General features: G+C 51.1%; 1 protein-coding gene across 1 annotated transcript in view; it reads left to right on the top strand.

The window, feature by feature from the left end:
- LOC140396059 (mitogen-activated protein kinase 7-like) overlaps positions 1–4,345 on the top strand; it is a 45,341-nt gene extending 40,996 nt beyond the window's left edge. The window contains exon 7 of the mRNA XM_072484152.1: positions 72–4,345. Coding sequence (XP_072340253.1) covers positions 72–216 — 145 coding nt within the window. The 3' untranslated portion in view covers positions 217–4,345. The remainder of the gene's footprint in view (positions 1–71) is intronic.
- Positions 4,346–16,837: the final 12,492 nt, after the last annotated feature.

The raw sequence follows: 16,837 nt of genomic DNA, 5'->3' as shown, positions 1-16,837 counted from the left end.
TATGGGGAGGAATCTTTACTCTGGCAACACAAACAAGAAGGGTTAAGTCTATGTTCTCTTCTCTCCTATAGCCAGGGTGACTCTGCCCCTCTCTCAGCCTCGCTGCTTGCTGATTGGCTGGAAGTACATCGGATGAACCCGGCCGATATGGAATCACTTCAACAGGAGCTGCAGCTGGGTTCCCCCATGATCATCTCTGATGTGTCTGACCTTTAGCCTGAGGGGGACTCCGGCTGCACCTGATCCACTTGATGCTGTGACTGTCTCGGAGACGTTGATGGATCTGATTTTCACATTGGCTGGACCTGAATTAGACCTTATTGCCAAGCGCAATGCGAGCACGGGCTTCCCTGCCCAGTACAAATTAGTGGCCGACTTCTAAGCCAGAGGGAATGTCTTCCTTCGCCCACCTCAACCCCAATTCCCAACGGTGTCCGTACCAAGGGAACACCGTACAGTCGGAGGGTCAGTGCTGAGGGAGCGCCGCACTGTCGGAGGGTCAGTGCAGGGGGAGCGCCGCACTGTCGGAGGGTCAGTACAGAGGGAGTGCCGCACTGTCGGAGGGTCAGTGCAGGGGGAGCGCCGCACTGTCGGAGTGTCAGGACAGAGGGAGTGCCGCACTGTCGGAGGGTCAGTGCAGGGGGAGTGCCGCACTGTCAGAGGGTCAGTACTGAGGGAGTGCCGCACTGTCAGAGGGTCAGTACTGAGGGAGCGCCGTACAGTCAGAGGGCCAGTACTAAGAGAGCGCCGCACTGTCGGAGGGTCAGTACTGAGGGAGCACCGCACTGTCGGAGGGTCAGTACTGAGGGAGCGCCGCACAGCCGGAGGGTCAGTACTGAGGGAGCACTGCACAGTCGGACGGTCAGTACTGAGGGATCGTCGCACTGTCAGAGGGTCAGTACTGAGGGAGTGCCGCACTGTCAGAGGGTCAGTACTGAGGGAGCGCCGCACTCTCAGAGGGTCAGTACTGAGGGAACGCCGCACAGCCGGAGGGTCAGTACTGAGGGAGCGCCGCACAGTCGGACGGTCAGTACTGAGGGATCGTCGCACTGTCAGAGGGTCAGTACTGAGGGAGCGCCGCACTGTCGGAAGGTCAGTCCTGAGGGAGCCCCGCACTGTCGGATGGTCAGTACTGAGGGAGCGCTGCACTGTCAGAGGGTCAGGACTGAGGGAACCCCGCACTGTCAGAGGGTCAGTCCTGAGGGAGCGCCGCACTGTCAAGAGGGTCAGGACTGAGGGAGCGCCGCACTGTCGGAGGGTCAGTACTGAGGGAGCGCCGCACAGTCGGAAGGTCAGTACTGAGGGAATGCCGCACTGTCGGAGGGTCATTGCTGAGGGAGCCCCGCACTGTCGGAGAGTCAGTACTGAGGGAGTGCCGCACTGTCAGAGGGTCAGTACTGAGGGAGCCCCGCATTGTCAGAGGGTCAGTACTGAGGGAGTGCCGCTCTGTCGGAGGGTCATTGCTGAGGGTGCACCGCACTGTCAGAGGGTCAGTACTGAGGGAGTGCCGCACTGTCAGAGGGTCAGTACTGAGGGAGCCCCGCATTGTCAGAGGGTCAGTACTGAGGGAGCCCCGCATTGTCAGAGGGTCAGTACTGAGGGAGTGCCGCTCTGTCGGAGGGTCATTGCTGAGGGTGCACCGCACTGTCAGAGGGTCAGTACTGAGGGAGTGCCGCACTGTCGGAGGGTCAGTACTGAGGGAGAGCCGCACTGTCAGAGGGTCAGTACTGAGGGAGCCCCGCATTGTCAGAGGGTCAGTACTGAGGGAGTGCCGCACTGTCGGAGGGTCATTGCTGAGGGAGCACCGCACTGTCGGAGATTCAGTCCTGAGCGAGGCACGCACTGTCGGAGGGTCAGTACTGAGGGAGCACCGCACAGTCGGAGGGTCAGTACTGAGGGAGAGCCGCACTGACAGAGGGTCAGTACTGAGGGAGCGCCGCTCGTCGGAAGGTCATTGCTGAGGGAGCACCGCACTGTCAGAGGGTCAGGAATGAGGGAGCGCCGCACTGTCAGAAGGTCAGTACTGAGGGAGCGCCGCACTGTCGGAGGGTCAGGACTGAGGGATCGTCGCACTGTCGGAGGGTCATTGCTGAGGGAGCCCCGCACTGTCGGAGGGTCAGTACTGAAGGAGCGTCACATTGTCAGAGGGTCAGTGCTGAGGGAGCGCTGCACTGTCAGAGGGTCAGTACTGAGGGAGCGCCGCACTGTCGGAGGGTCAGTACTGAGGGAGCGCCGCACTGTCAGAAGGTCAGTACTGAGGGAGCGCCGCACAGTCGGAGGGTCATTGCTGAGGGAGCACCGCACTGTCGGAGATTCAGTCCTGAGCGAGGCACGCACTGTCGGAGGGTCAGTACTGAGGGAGCGCCGCACAGTCGGAGGGTCAGTACTGAGGGAGAGCCGCACTGACAGAGGGTCAGTACTGAGGGAGCCCCGCACTGTCGGAGGGTCAGTACTGAAGGAGCGTCACATTGTCAGAGGGTCAGTGCTGAGGGAGCGCCGCACTGTCAGAGGGTCAGTACTGAGGGAGCGCCGCACTGTCGGAGGGTCAGTACTGAGGGAGCGCCGCACTGTCAGAAGGTCAGTACTGAGGGAGCGCCGCACTGTCGGAGGGTCATTGCTGAGGGAGCACCGCACTGTCGGAGATTCAGTCCTGAGCGAGGCACGCACTGTCGGAGGGTCAGTACTGAGGGAGCGCCGCACAGTCGGAGGGTCAGTACTGAGGGAGAGCCGCACTGACAGAGGGTCAGTACTGAGGGAGCGCCGCTCGTCGGAGGGTCATTGCTGAGGGAGCACCGCACTGTCAGAGGGTCAGGAATGAGGGAGCGCCGCACTGTCAGAAGGTCAGTACTGAGGGAGCGCCGCACTGTCGGAGGGTCAGGACTGAGGGATCGTCGCACTGTCGGAGGGTCATTGCTGAGGGAGCCCCGCACTGTCGGAGGGTCAGTACTGAAGGAGCGTCACATTGTCAGAGGGTCAGTGCTGAGGGAGCGCCGCACTGTCAGAGGGTCAGTACTGAGGGAGCGCCGCACTGTCGGAGGGTCAGTACTGAGGGAGCGCGGCACTGTCAGAAGGTCAGTACTGAGGGAGCGCCGCACTGTCGGAGGGTCAGGACTGAGGGATCGTCGCACTGTCGGAGGGTCATTGCTGAGGGAGCCCCGCACTGTCGGAGGGTCAGTACTGAAGGAGCGTCACATTGTCAGAGGGTCAGTGCTGAGGGAGCGCCGCACTGTCAGAGGGTCAGTACTGAGGGAGCGCCGCACTGTCAGAGGGTCAGTACTGAGGGGGAACCGCACTGTCGGAGGGTCATTGCTGAGGGAGCCCCGCTCTGTCGGAGCGTCAGTACTGAGGGAGCGCCGCACTGTCGGAGGGTCATTGCTGAGGGAGCGCTGCACAGTCGGAAGGTCAGTACTGAGGGATTGCCGCACTGTCGGAGGGTCAGTACTGAGGGAGTGCCGCACTGTCGGAGGGTCAGTACTGAGGGAGCGCCGCACAGTCAGAGGGTCAGGGCTGAGGGATCGTCGCACTGTCGGAGGGTCAATATTGAGGGAGCACCGCACTGTCGGAGGGTCAGTACTGAGGGAGCGCCGCACAGTCAGAGGGTCAGGGCTGAGGGAGCGCCGCACTGTCAGAGGGTCAGTACTGAGGGAGCACCGCACTGTCAGAGGGTCAGTACTGAGGGGGTGCCGCACAGTCAGAGGGTCAGTGCTGAGAGAGCGCTGCACTGTCAGAGGGTCAGGACTGAGGGAGCGTCGTACTGTCAGAGGGTAAGTACCGAGGGAGCACCGCACTGTCTGAGGGTCAGTGCTGAGGGAGCGCTGCACTGTCGGAGGGTCAGGACTGAGGGAGCACCGCACTGTCGGAGGGTTAGTACTGAGGGAGCGCTGCACTGTCGGTGGGTCAGGACTGAGGGAGCACCGCACTGTCGGAGGGTTAGTACTGAGGGAGCACCGCACTGTTGGAGGGTCAGTACTGAGGGAGCGCTGCACTGTCGGTGGGTCAGGACTGAGGGAGCACTGCACTGTCGGAGGGTCAGTACTGAGGGAGCGCTGCACTGTCAGAGGGTCAGGACTGAGGGATTTTTGCTGTGTATGGGATTTCACCTTTCGATTAATACATTAAGTTGTAGGCCCTGTCTGCCTTCTCGAGTTTCCATAGTCAGTAGGGGGAAAGACCAATTGGGAGAGAGTTCTCCACATGTCCCGGGCCCAGTATTTTCCAAATAATAGCCCTGACTGAACCCCCTCAGATTGCATTGCTGTTCCCGCGTGAACTCTGGGACAGAAACTGGCCGCCCATTGTCCTATCTTATAATGTTTACAATTCAATAAATATTGGGAGATCTGTGGTTGCTGACATAAGTTACGGGTGGATTCTGGGTCTGGGAACAGCACTGTGCCCCCCCCCCCCCCAATAGGAAAGAAACACATTGTAAATAAAGTCATGAAGTTGACAACCTGATTGCCACCTGCTTGTTGGGATCACTCCGTGTATGAGTAACTTTGGGCTGACTGAATGTGGGGTGGGGGGGGGAAAAAATCTCCTTGTTCAGCTGGACTGCCAGAAGACAGTTGAAAAAGTTCCACATGACAGACCTGTCACCAATGTTGAAGGACATGGAATTGAACGACAATTATTGATCTAGTTCAGAGGCTGGCTGAGCAACGGGGGGACAGAGACTCGAATGGGTGGGATGCAAAGAAGAGGAGAAATCCAGGTAAACATCATTAAAAGATCGCGGACAGTACAGATAACACTTGGGAGACTGGAACGTAGGCCTTTTTGTCTCGCCGATGAGAATACATAGATCATAGAATTTACAGTGCAGAAGGAGACCGTATGGCCCATCAAGTCTGCACCAGCTCTTGGAAAGAGCACCCTACCAAGGTTCACACCTCCACCCAATCCCCATAACCCAACCCAACACTAAGGGCAATTTTGGACATTAAGGGCAATTTAGCATGGCCAATCCACCTAACCTGCACATCTTTGGACTGTGGGAGGAAACCGGAGCATCCGGAGGAAACTCACGCGGACACGGGGAGGATGCGCAGACTCCGGACAGACAGTGACCCAAGCCGGAATCGAACCTGGGACCCTGGAGCTGTGAAGCAATTGTGCTATCCACAATGCTACCGTGCTGCCCACTACGTACTTCTACAGTCCTGATCTAGCACAAAGCCTTGGCTAGACGGCACCTTGACCAATTGGGCCAGTGAGCCGATGAATGGCAGATGGAGTCTAATTTGGATAAATGTGAGGTGATGCATTTTGGTGGATCAAATCAGGGCAGGACCTACTCAGTTAATGGTAGGGAGTTGCGGAGGGATACAAAACAAAGAGATCTAGGGGTACTGGTTCATAGCTCCTTGAAGGTGGAGTCGCAGGTGGACGGGGTGGTGAAGAAGGCATTCAGCATGCTAGGTTTTATTCGTCAGAATATTAAATACAGTTGGGACGTCTTGTTGAAGTTGTACAAGACATTGGTAAGACCATGCATGGAATACTGTGTTCAGTTCTGGGCACCCTATTATAGGAGGGGTATTGTTAAACTAGAAAGAGTGCAGAAGAGATTTACGAGGAAGCTACCAGGACTTTGATGATCTGAGTTTTCAGGCGAGGCTGGAAAGTCCGGGACTTTTTTCCCTGGAGCACAGGAGGCTTAGGGATGATCTTATAGAGGTCTATAAAATAATGAGGAGCATTGATAAGGTAGAGAGTTGACATCTTTTCCCAAAGGTAGAGGAGTCTAGAACTAGAGGGCATAGGTTTAAAGTGAGAGGAGAGAGATACAGAAGAGACCAGAGGGGAAATGTCTTCACACAGAGGGTGGTGAGCATCTGGAACGGGCTGCCGAGGCAGTGGTGGAGGTGGGTACAGTCTTGTCCTTTAAAAAGCAGTCAGACTGACATGGGCAGGGTGGGTGTGGAGGAGTGTTGTCATTTTTTTTCCCCCAGGACCCACTTTTGCCAACTGGCTGATCTTCGGGACCCACCTGGTGGCCGGCACTGGTCTGATGGTCCGAGGGGCCACTTTCTGTGTTCCGTGTCGTAAAACTCGATGAAAGTAGAGATATAATTAAAGTGCAGAGAGAGCCGTGAGGTTGATGTCAATGTTTGAATTATGAAAAAACAAGATTTATATTTTTCTAACACCTTCACAACTACATGAGTATAACGTAGTTTGCGAGCAATGAAGTAGTCACTGCTGTAATGCCAATTTATGCACAGTAAGATCCCACAAACAGCAATGTGAAAAAGACCAGGTAATCTGATTTTGTGATGTTGATCGAGGGATAAATGTTAGTTCGGACATCAGGGATAATTCCCTGCTCCTACTCAATGCAGCTCCATGGAATTCTTTACATCCGCACGAGAGGTAGGACCTCCATGTAACATGGGAACTGGAAAATGGCATTTCTAGCCGGGCAGGACCCCTGCAGTCTACACTTAGCCGAGAAATGGAGGTGAACCCACACCCCTCTGACGTAGAGACAAGAGCGTTACCCACTGAGGCACGACTAACACACAGGAAAGACTGCAGGCATTTAGGGTTAATAGCTCTTAATCTTAAAGACAATCTTGCAGAAAATGCAGTATGTTAATAAATGGTTGGGGAGATGTATCCAGAACATTGCTCTAAGATAAACTAAGACAAAGGCATACAGGTTTAAACTCGGAACAGCTGCTTTTGGGATTGATTTTTTTATTTACGATGCATGATGATTTTGTTTGGGGGGGGGGGGCAAAGGCAGCAAGTTTCCATTAAATTCTGCAGATTTTCCATCATGGCTGTTGCAGAAGAGTCTTATTTCATGGAGTTTACAGTGATGAAGGGGGTCAATCGGGTCTGCACCAGCCCATGGAAAGAGCACCCCATTAAGGCCACGCCTCCACCCTAACACCATGACCCCCACCCAACCTTTTGGACACTGAGGGCAATTTAGCATAGCCAATCCACCTAACCTGCACATCTTTGGACTGTGGGAGGAAACCGGAGCACCCGGAGGAAACCCATACAGACACAGGAAGAACGTGCAGACTCCGCACGGACAGTGACCCAAGCCGGGAATCGAACCTGGGATCCTGGAGCTGCGAAGCAACTGTGCGAACGACTGTGCTGCCCACTGTCCGAGTGTGATTGTTCTGTGCCTGTAATCTGGTCCCTCGTGTCCAGTTTAAATCTTTCAACACGTAATTCAACTTTGTGAGTTTTGCTGCGGGTGCGGATCGATATCTAGACCCAGAAAGAAAGACAGTTTTCTCCAAAGCCTGTTGTCCCCCTCACCAACCTGGTGCAAGGCTTCCCAAAAGCACGTTCCAATGAGAGTACAGAGAGAGTGTATCATGTGAGTCCCTTTAAGAAATGGATGTTTAAGCAATGTACCTTTAAGAAATGCAGTGATGTCAGAGTGTGGGTGGAGCTGGGTTTTAGCTCAGCCATTCTGCAGTTTTAGTTTCAGTTTTGAGGAAAAGAGCTTGGGAGTGTGTGTTTTCAGTGAGCTGGATCTGCTGTGATCTGCCATGAAAGACTATCGCGGGATCATTTGGGTGACTTAAACTCAATAGTAATGCTTTTAACCTGATGTGTTTCTGTTTAAAGGAGTTAAGTCTCTTGGATGTTGAAAGGAATAACTGAAGGATTATTTAGTGTTGTAATATTTTCGGGGTTATCTGAAGTAAGGGATGTTAAATGATCCAATCTTTATTTAAAAGGTTAAGTTGCGTTCATGGAATAAACATTGTTTTGTGTTTAAAAACCCACATGTCCATAATTGCAATCCCACTCCTAGGGAACTAGCCGTGTGCTCAGAAAAGCAACAAATACATTAAAGGGAGAGGTTGGTTGAGCTCAATGATACATTTTGGGGTTCTGAAAACGCCTCTCCCATAACAATTGGGGGCTCGAGGGGGATAAAAGTATATCTATTGGATTGGCTTTTGTGAATTTAAAGACTGTGAAGGATTGTTGCTTTTCCGGTGTGGTATTTTAGTTTAAGTGGGGAGAGTGTTGTGGACAATTGCTCTTTCAGAGGCTCAGAAACTTTTTTTTTTTTTTTTTTTTTTTTTTTTAGAATTTACAGTGCAGAAGGAGGCCATACGGCCCATCGAGTCTGCACCGGCTCTTGGAAAGAGCACCCCACCCAAGGTCCACACCTCCACCCTATCCCCATAACCCAGTAACCCCACCCCCCCCAAACACTAAGGACAATTTTGGACACTAAGGGCAATTTATCATGGCCAATCCACCTAACCTGCACATCTTTGGACTGTGGGAGGAAACCGGAGCACCCGGAGGAAACCCACGCACACACGGGGAGGATGTGCAGACTCCGCACAGACAGTGACCCAAGCCGGAATCGAACCTGGGACCCTGGAGCTGTGAAGCATTTGTGCTATCCACAATGCTACCGTGCTGCCCACTTTTGGGGGTAGAGACGGTCACACGCAGTACCTTACGGACAGAGACTAAAAGCAGACTGTTGGGTCTGGCAAAAACATTGCAGTTAACGTTACCTGACAAAATGCGAAAAGATGAGGTAATTACGGCGGTGGTTAAGCATTTAAAGTTGCCTGAGATAGAGTTTGACTCATTGGAAATGGCAAAAATTCAGTTGCAAATTAAACAAATGGAACATGAGAGAATTAAAGCTGCTTGAATGTGAGAGAGAGAGAGGAAAAAGAGAGAGGAAAAAGAAAAGGAGATAGAAGAAAGGAGAAAAGAAAGAATAGCCCTAGTTGAACAAAAAGAAAAAGAAAGGAAGATACAGATCAAGGAAAAAGATAAAGAGAGAGTGTTTGAACTTCAGAAAATGGCCCTGAAACATGACAATCAGTTAAAATTGGCAGACGTAAAGGGAAACTTACAGTTGGATGATAGTGATGAGGATAGTGAGAAAGAGCGTCATAGTCGAAGGCTTGGTGGGAATCTATTTAAATATGTCCAAGCATTGCCAAGGTTTGACGAGAAGGAAGTGGAAGCCTTTTTCATTCCATTTGAGAAGGTAGCTAAACAAATGAAATGGCCACAGGACATGTGGATATTACTGATTCAAACAAAGCTGGCAGGTCAAGCTAGTGAAGTGTTTGCATCACTACCGGAGGAGGTATCTGGGACGTATGAGGAGGTGAAAAATTCCATCTTAAGTGCATATGAGCTAGTGCCTGAAGCTTACAGACAAAGGTTTAGAAATTTAAGGAAAGAATTTGGTCAAACATACATGGAGTTTGAAAGGCTCAAACAGAGTAATTTTGATAGGTGAATAAGGGCTTCGAAAATAGACCAAACGTATGAAGCTCTCAGAGAAATTATACTTCTGGAGGAGTTTAAAAATTCAATTCCTGATGCAGTGAGAACTCATGTGGAAGAACAGAGGGTTAAAACTGCGAGATTAGCAGCGGAAATGGCAGATGATTATGAATTAGTTCATAAATCAAAGATTGGTTTCCGACATCAGTTTCAGCCGGTGAGGGATAGAAACTGGGGACATGAGAAATACTCACGTGGTAACGGTAAAGGTGATCTGATGGGAGACAATAAAGAGAGTGTACCTCAGATTAAAAAAGAGATCCAGGAGGGTGGAAAAGAAATGAAAAGTTTCAAATGTTTTCACTGTAATAAACTAGGCCATGTAAAGTCACAGTGTTGGTGGTTGAAAAAAAGCACTGAGAAGGCTGATGTGGTAAAACAGGATAAGACAGTGGGATTTGAGAGAGTGTAAAGGAAAGCCCAAGGGAAGCGAAGGAGGTGCAAACGATCGTACAGCCTGTTCAAGAAGTCATGGTTAAGAAGGTGCCAGATGTCTTTAAAGAATTTACTTGTGTGGGTAAGGTTTATTCATGTGTATCAGGAGGAGCAGGTAAAGAAGTCACAATTTTAAGAGATACAGGGGCGAGTCAATCTTTAATGGTAAGAGATGAGGAATTATGTAGTTTGGAAAGAATATTGCCAGAAAAGGTGGTGATATGTGGAATTCAGGGTGAGAGGAGTAGTGTTCCATTATATAAGGTAAGGTTGGAAAGTCCAGTGAAGAGTGGTGAAATGGTCGTAGGAGTAATAGAGAAACTATCTTGTCCAGGAATACAGTTTATCTTGGGTAATGATGTAGCTGGATCGCAAGTGGGAGTGATGCCTACTGTGGTTGATAAGCCAGTGGAAAATCAGACAACTGAAGGGTTGAAAGAGGAATATCATAGATTATCATATAATTTACAGTGCAGAAGGAGGCCATTTGGCCCATCGAGTCTGCACCGGCTCTTGGAAGGAGCACCCTACCCAAGGTCAACACCTCCACCCTATCCCCATAACCCAGTAACCCCACCCAACACCAAAGGCAATTTATCATGGCCAATCCACCTAACCTGCACATCTTTGGACTGTGGGAGGAAACCGGAGCACCCGGAGGAAACCCACGCACACACGGGGGAGGATGTGCAGACTCCGCACAGACAGTGACCCAAGCCGGAATCGAACCTGGGACCCTGGAGCTATGAAGCAATTGTGCTATCCACAATGCTACCGTGCTGCCCCCGGGAGTTTTCCGGATTCTGCAGTAACCCGGTCGCGAAGTCACGGGTTGAGACAAGAGGAGAAAGCAAAGAGTGAAGATGAAGTTGAAGTGCAATTATCAGAAACTATTTTCGATCAGATGGTTGAAAAAGAACAAGAACAGGTGGAGGATGAGGCGGATGTTTTTAGTTCAGGAAAATTGGCGGAGTTACAACAGAAAGATGTAGAAATAAAACAGATGTATCAGAAAGCATATACGGAAGAGGAATCCGAGAGTATACCAGAGTGTTATTACCGGAAAAGTGATGTCTTGATGAGAAAATGGAGACCTTTACACATGCAGGCGGATGAAAAGTGGGCAGAAGTTCATCAAGTAGTATTGCCGGTAGGGTATAGAAAGGAGGTGTTGCGAGTTGCACATGAGGTACCAGTGGGAGGTTATTTGGGAATAAGGAAAATTCAAGCTAAAATCCAGAAACATTTTTATTGGCCTCGACTACATAAAGACGTAGTTAAATTTTGTCAATCATGTCACACATGTCAAGTGATAGGGAAACCTCAAGCAGTGATAAAGCCAGCGCCCTTAATACCCATTCCAGCATTTGAGGAAACTTTTCCAAGGGTCCTAATCGATTGTGTCGGACCGCTTCCTAAAACAAAAAGTGGGGATCAATATCTTTTGACTATAATGGGTGTGTCGACTAGGGTTCCAGAGGCCATTCCAGTACGTAATATTACAGCTAAAAGGATTGTGGAGGAGTTACTTAAATTCTTTACTAGATATGGACTACCCACAGAAATTCAATCGGATCAAGGATCGAATTTTAATTCAAAGTTATTCAAAGAAGTTATAGATAGCTTAGGAATAAAACAATTTACATCAACTGCGTACCATCCAGAATCGCAGGGAGCGTTAGAAAGGTGGCATCAGACATTAAAGACAATGTTGAGGGTGTATTGCCAAGATTATCCAGTGGATTGGGATAAAGGAATTGCATTCGTATTGTTTGCAATTAGGGATGCACCTAATGAGTCAACCAAATTCAGTCCTTTTAAACTAATTTTTGGTCATGAGGTAAGAGGACCACTTAAATTGATTCAGACAAAATTGGTGGGTGAGAAATCGGAAATTACACGATTGGATTACGTGTCAAATTTTAGGGAACGATTAAATAGAGCAGGTGAATTGGCTGGACAACATTTGAAAGTTGCACAAAATGTGATGAAACGTGTAGCGGACAAGATATCCAAAGTTCGTAGTTTTGTCAAGTGGGGATAAAGTTTTAGTGTTGTTACCAGTGGTAGGTGGGCTTTTAAAAGCTAGGTTTTGTGGACTTGACCAGATTGAAAGGAAATTAAGTGAGGTGAATTATGTGGTTAAAAACACCAGATAGAAGGAAGACTCACCGAGTGTGTCATGTGAATATGCTTAAAAGGTACTTTGAAAGGGAAGGAGAGAAAAAGGAGGTTTTAATGATTCTAACTCAAAGTGACGAACCAAATCCAGATGACTGTGAATTTGACATACCTCAAATTAAATTGGAAAATGAGGATTTCTTAAAAATTGGGATGAATTGTTGTTACCTTCCAGAGGAAAAACGAACTGACCTGAAAGAGTTATTGATATCACATGGGCAAGTTTGTAGAGATAAATTGGGAAGTACTAAAATGGCTATACATGATGTAGATGTGGGAAATGCTGTTCCTATCAAACAACATCCATATAGACTTAACCCTTTAAAATTGGCACAGGTTAACAGAGAGATTGAGAGTATGCTGAAAAATGGCATAATTGAAGTGGGTTGCAGCCAATGGAGCTCACCCATAGTGATGGTACCTAAACCAGACGGTACCCAACGGTTGTGTGTGGACTAAAGAAAGGTTAATGCAGTTACAAGAACGGACTCTTATCCTATCCCACGTTTGGAGGATTGCATTGAGAAAGTGGGACAATCTTCTTTTATTTACAACTTCCAGACATGGAAAGAACATTTAAAACATTGTCTGGAGTTCTTCGATCGACTTCGGGTGGCGGGTTTGGTGATGAACCTAGCCAAAAGTGAATTTGGAGAATCCCAAATCACTTTCCTTGCGGAGTTTCCGATACCCTCAAGACGAAGGGAAATAATGCGACTTCGTAGCATTTTAGATTTGATCGAACAGTTGTGTAAAAGTTTTGTGGCATGATTACTCCACTGATGGAATTGCTGAAGAAACATAAAAAATTCAATGGACAGCGGACTTTCAACGGGCATTTGACTGCCTGAAAGCTGTGATCACCAATGCTCCTGTATTGGAGAATTGCAAGGGACTCTGGTCAGGTTGAACTAAGTATCTGATTCTAAAGAGAAATACCGAGGAGCAGAGGAATGGCTGGATCGTGCAGAGACTTTGTTCAAAGAGACTGTCAATCGTGAAGGATTTCGGTTGGAGAAAGAAGAACAAAGAAAAATGGACAATATTATTTTATTTTTTTTTAGAAATATTTTTATTCAAATTTTTACATATTTTCAACAAACCCCCTCCCTTACAGAAAAAAGAAAAACAAAGAACACATAAATAAGCATCTTACAACTACATCACAAATTCCTCCAATATACAAACCCCCCCATTAAGCCATAATAAACACAGTAGAAAACACAAAGTACACCCTCCCTCCCCCCCCCCCCCCCCCCCCCCCCCCGGGGTTGGTGCTGCTGCTGACCACCTCCTAATGCCCCAATAGAAAGTCTAGGAACGGTTGCCACCGCCTGAAGAACCCTCTCAAGGCAAATTTTACCCTCTCCAATTTAATGAACCCTGCCATGTCGCTGATCCAGGCTTCCACGCTCGGGGGCCTCGCATCCTTCCACTGAAGCAGAATCCTCCGCCGGGCTACCAGGGACGCAAAGGCCAGAATACCGGCCTCTTTCGCCTCCTGCATTCCCGGCTCGTCCGATACCCCAAATAGTGCTAACCCCCAGCTCGGCTTAACCCGGGTGTTCACCACCTTAGACACCGTCCTCGCAATACCCCTCCAGAACCCATTCAGCGCCGGGCACGCCCAGAACATATGGGTATGATTTGCTGAGCTCCCCGAGCACCTCCCACACCTGTCTTCCACCCCAAAGAACCTGCTCAGCCTCGCCCCTGTCATATGCGCTCTGTGAAGAACCTTAAATTGTATCAGGCTAAGCCTGGCGCAAGAGGAGGAAGAATTAACCCTACCCAGGGCATCCGCCCACGTACCCTCGTCTATCTCCTCCCCAAGCTCCTCCTCCCATTTACCCTTTAGCTCCTCCACCGAGGTCTCCTCCTCCTCCTGATAAATCGCCGAGACCCTGCGCTCTCCAACCCACACCCCCGAGAGCACCCTACTGGATCCTGAGTGCTGGAAGCAGCGGGAACTCCCTCACCTGCCTTCTTACAAACTGCATGTACCTGAAGGCATTTCGGGGGGGGGGGGGGGGGGGGGGGGAGCCCGAATTTTTCCTCCAGCGCCCCAAGGCTCGCAAATGTCCCATCTAAAAACAGGTCCCCCATCCTTCTAATTCCTGCCCTGTACCAGCTCAGGAACCCTCCATCCATTCTCCCCAGGACGAACCGATGGTTCTCCCGGATCGGGGACCAAACCAAAGCCTCTACCTCACCCCTGTGGCACCTCCACTGCCCCCAAATTTTCAAAGTCGCCGCCACCACTGGACTCGTGATGTACCTAGTCGGCGGGAGCGGCAGCGGTGCTGTCACCAACGCTCCCAGACTCGTGCCCGCACAGAAAGCCATCTCCAGCCTCTTCCACGCTGCCCCCTCCCCCTCCATTACCCACTTGCGTATCATCGCCACATTGGCAGCCCAGTAATACCCACACCGATTAGGTAACGCTAACCCTCCTCTGTCCCTACTCTGCTCCAGAAACACCCTTCTCACCCTCGGGTTCTTTTTCGCCCACACGAATCCCATGATGCTCCTACTGACCCGCTTAGAAAAGGCCTTAGGGATCAGGATGGGGAGGCACTGGAATATAAAAAATAACCTCGGGAGCACCGTCATCTTCACCGACTGTACCCTACCCGCCAAGGAGAGTGGCAGCATATCCCACCTTTTAAACTCCTCCTCCATCTGCTCCACCAGCCTCGTCAAGTTGAGCTTGTGTAGGGCCCCCCAGCTCCTGGCCACCTGGATCCCCAGGTACCAAAAACTCCTTTCCCGCCCTCTTCACTGGAAGCTCGTCTATCCCTTTTCCTTGGTCCCCTGGGTGTACCACAAAGAGCTCACTCTTCCCCATGTTGAGCTTATACACAGAAAAGTCCCCAAACTCCGAGGATCCGCATCATCTCCGGCATCCCCCCCATTGGGTCCGCCACATACAGTAACAGGTCATCGGCATACAACGAAACCCGGTGTTCCTCCACGCCCCCCACCCCGGACCAGCCCCCTCCAGTTCCTGGACTCCCTTAGAGCCAATTGCCAATGCAAATAGCAAGGGGGATAGGGGGCACCCCTGCCTCGTCCCCGGTACAGCCGAAAGTATTCCGACCTCCTCCGATTCGTGGCCAGACTCGCTACCGGAGCTTCGTAAAGTAGCCTAACCCAATTAATGAACCCCTCCCCGAACCCAAACCTCCTCAACACTTCCCAGAGGTACCTCCACTCCACCCTATCGAAGGCCTTCTCCGCGTCCATCGCCGCCACTATCTCCGCCTCCCCCTCCACTGTAGGCATCATGATTCCGTTAAGGAGCCTCCACACATTGGTATTCAGCTGCCTTCCCTTAACAAAACCAGTCTGGTCCTCGTGAATCACCCCCGGGACACAGTCCTCAATTCTGGTAGCCAACAGCTTCGCATCCACGTTGAGGAGAGAGATTGGCCTATACGTCCCACACTGTAATGGGTCCTTGTCCCGCTTCAAGATCAGCGAGATCAGTGCCCTGGACATCGTCGGGGGCAGGGGCAGGGCTCCCCCCACCCCCATTGAAAGTCCTCACTAATAGAGGGCCCAGCAGGTCCATGTACTTCCAGTAAAATTCTACCGGGAACCCATCTGGCCCCGGTGCCTTCCCTGCCTGCATACTCCCCAGCCCCTTAGTCAGCTCCTCCAGCCCTACCGGTGCCCCAAGCCCAGCCACCTGCTCCTCCTCCACCCTCGGGAACCTCAGTCGATCCAAAAATCGACACATCCCCCCCTCCTCCATTGGGGGCTCAGACCTATACAGCCCCTCATAAAAGTCTCTAAATACCCCATTTATTCCCACCGCACTCCGCACCGTGTTCTCCCCTTTATCCCTAACTCCCCCAATCTCCCTCGCTGCCTCCCGCTTCTGAAGCTGGTGTGCCAACACCCGTCTAGCCTTTTCCCCGCACTCATTCACTGCCCCTTGCACTTTCCTCCATTGCACTTCTGCCTTCTTGGTGGTCAACAGGTCGAATTCGGCCTGGAGGCTTCGTTGCTCCTGAAGTAATCCCTCCTCGGGGACCTCTGCATACCTCCTATCCACCCTTAAAATCTCCCCCACCAATCTCTCGCTCTCTCTCCTCTCCTTCTCCTTGTGGGCCCTAGTGGAGATTAGCTCTCCCCTAATCACCTCCTTCAGCGCCTCCCAGACCACCCCCACCTGCACCTCCCCATTATCGTTAGCCTCTAGATAGCTTTCAATGCACCCCCGGATCCGCCCGCTCACCTCCTCATCCGCCAGCAAGCCCGCATCCAGGCGCCACAGCGGGCGCTGGTCCCTCTCCTCCCCTAGCTCCAGCTCCACCCAATGCAGGGCATGGTCTGAGATGGCTATGGCCAAATACTCCGTGTCCTCCACCCTCGGAATTAGTGTCCTGCTCATAACGAAGAAGTCTATCTGGGAGTAGGCATTATGAACGTGGGGAAAAAAGGAAAATTCCCTGGCCCCCGGACTGACAAACCTCCATGGGTCCAATCATCCCACCTGGTCCATAAACCACCTCAGCACCTTGACCGCCGTCGGCCTCTTACCCGTCCTGGACCTGGAGCGGTCCAATACTGGATCCAGTACCGTGTTGCAGTCTCCGCCCCCCCCCCCATTATCAAGCTCCCTTCCTCCAGGTCCGGAATCCGGCCCAACATGTGCCGCATAAATCCGGCATCGTCCCAATTCGGGGCATATACATTCACTAATACCACCCGCATCCCTGCAGCTCACCATTCACCATCACATACCTACCTCCATTGCCTGCCTCGATGTTCAGCACCTCAAACGACACCCGCTTCCCCACCAAAATCATCACCCCTCGATTCTTTGCTTCCAACCCCGAGTGGAAAACCTGCCCTACCCACCCCTTTCTGATCTGCCACCCTCACATGCGTCTCCTGGAGCATAACC

This window comes from Scyliorhinus torazame, chromosome 19 (genome assembly GCF_047496885.1).
Source record: "Scyliorhinus torazame isolate Kashiwa2021f chromosome 19, sScyTor2.1, whole genome shotgun sequence".
NCBI lineage: Eukaryota > Metazoa > Chordata > Chondrichthyes > Carcharhiniformes > Scyliorhinidae > Scyliorhinus > Scyliorhinus torazame.
This window is presented reverse-complemented; position numbering and strand designations above follow the sequence as displayed.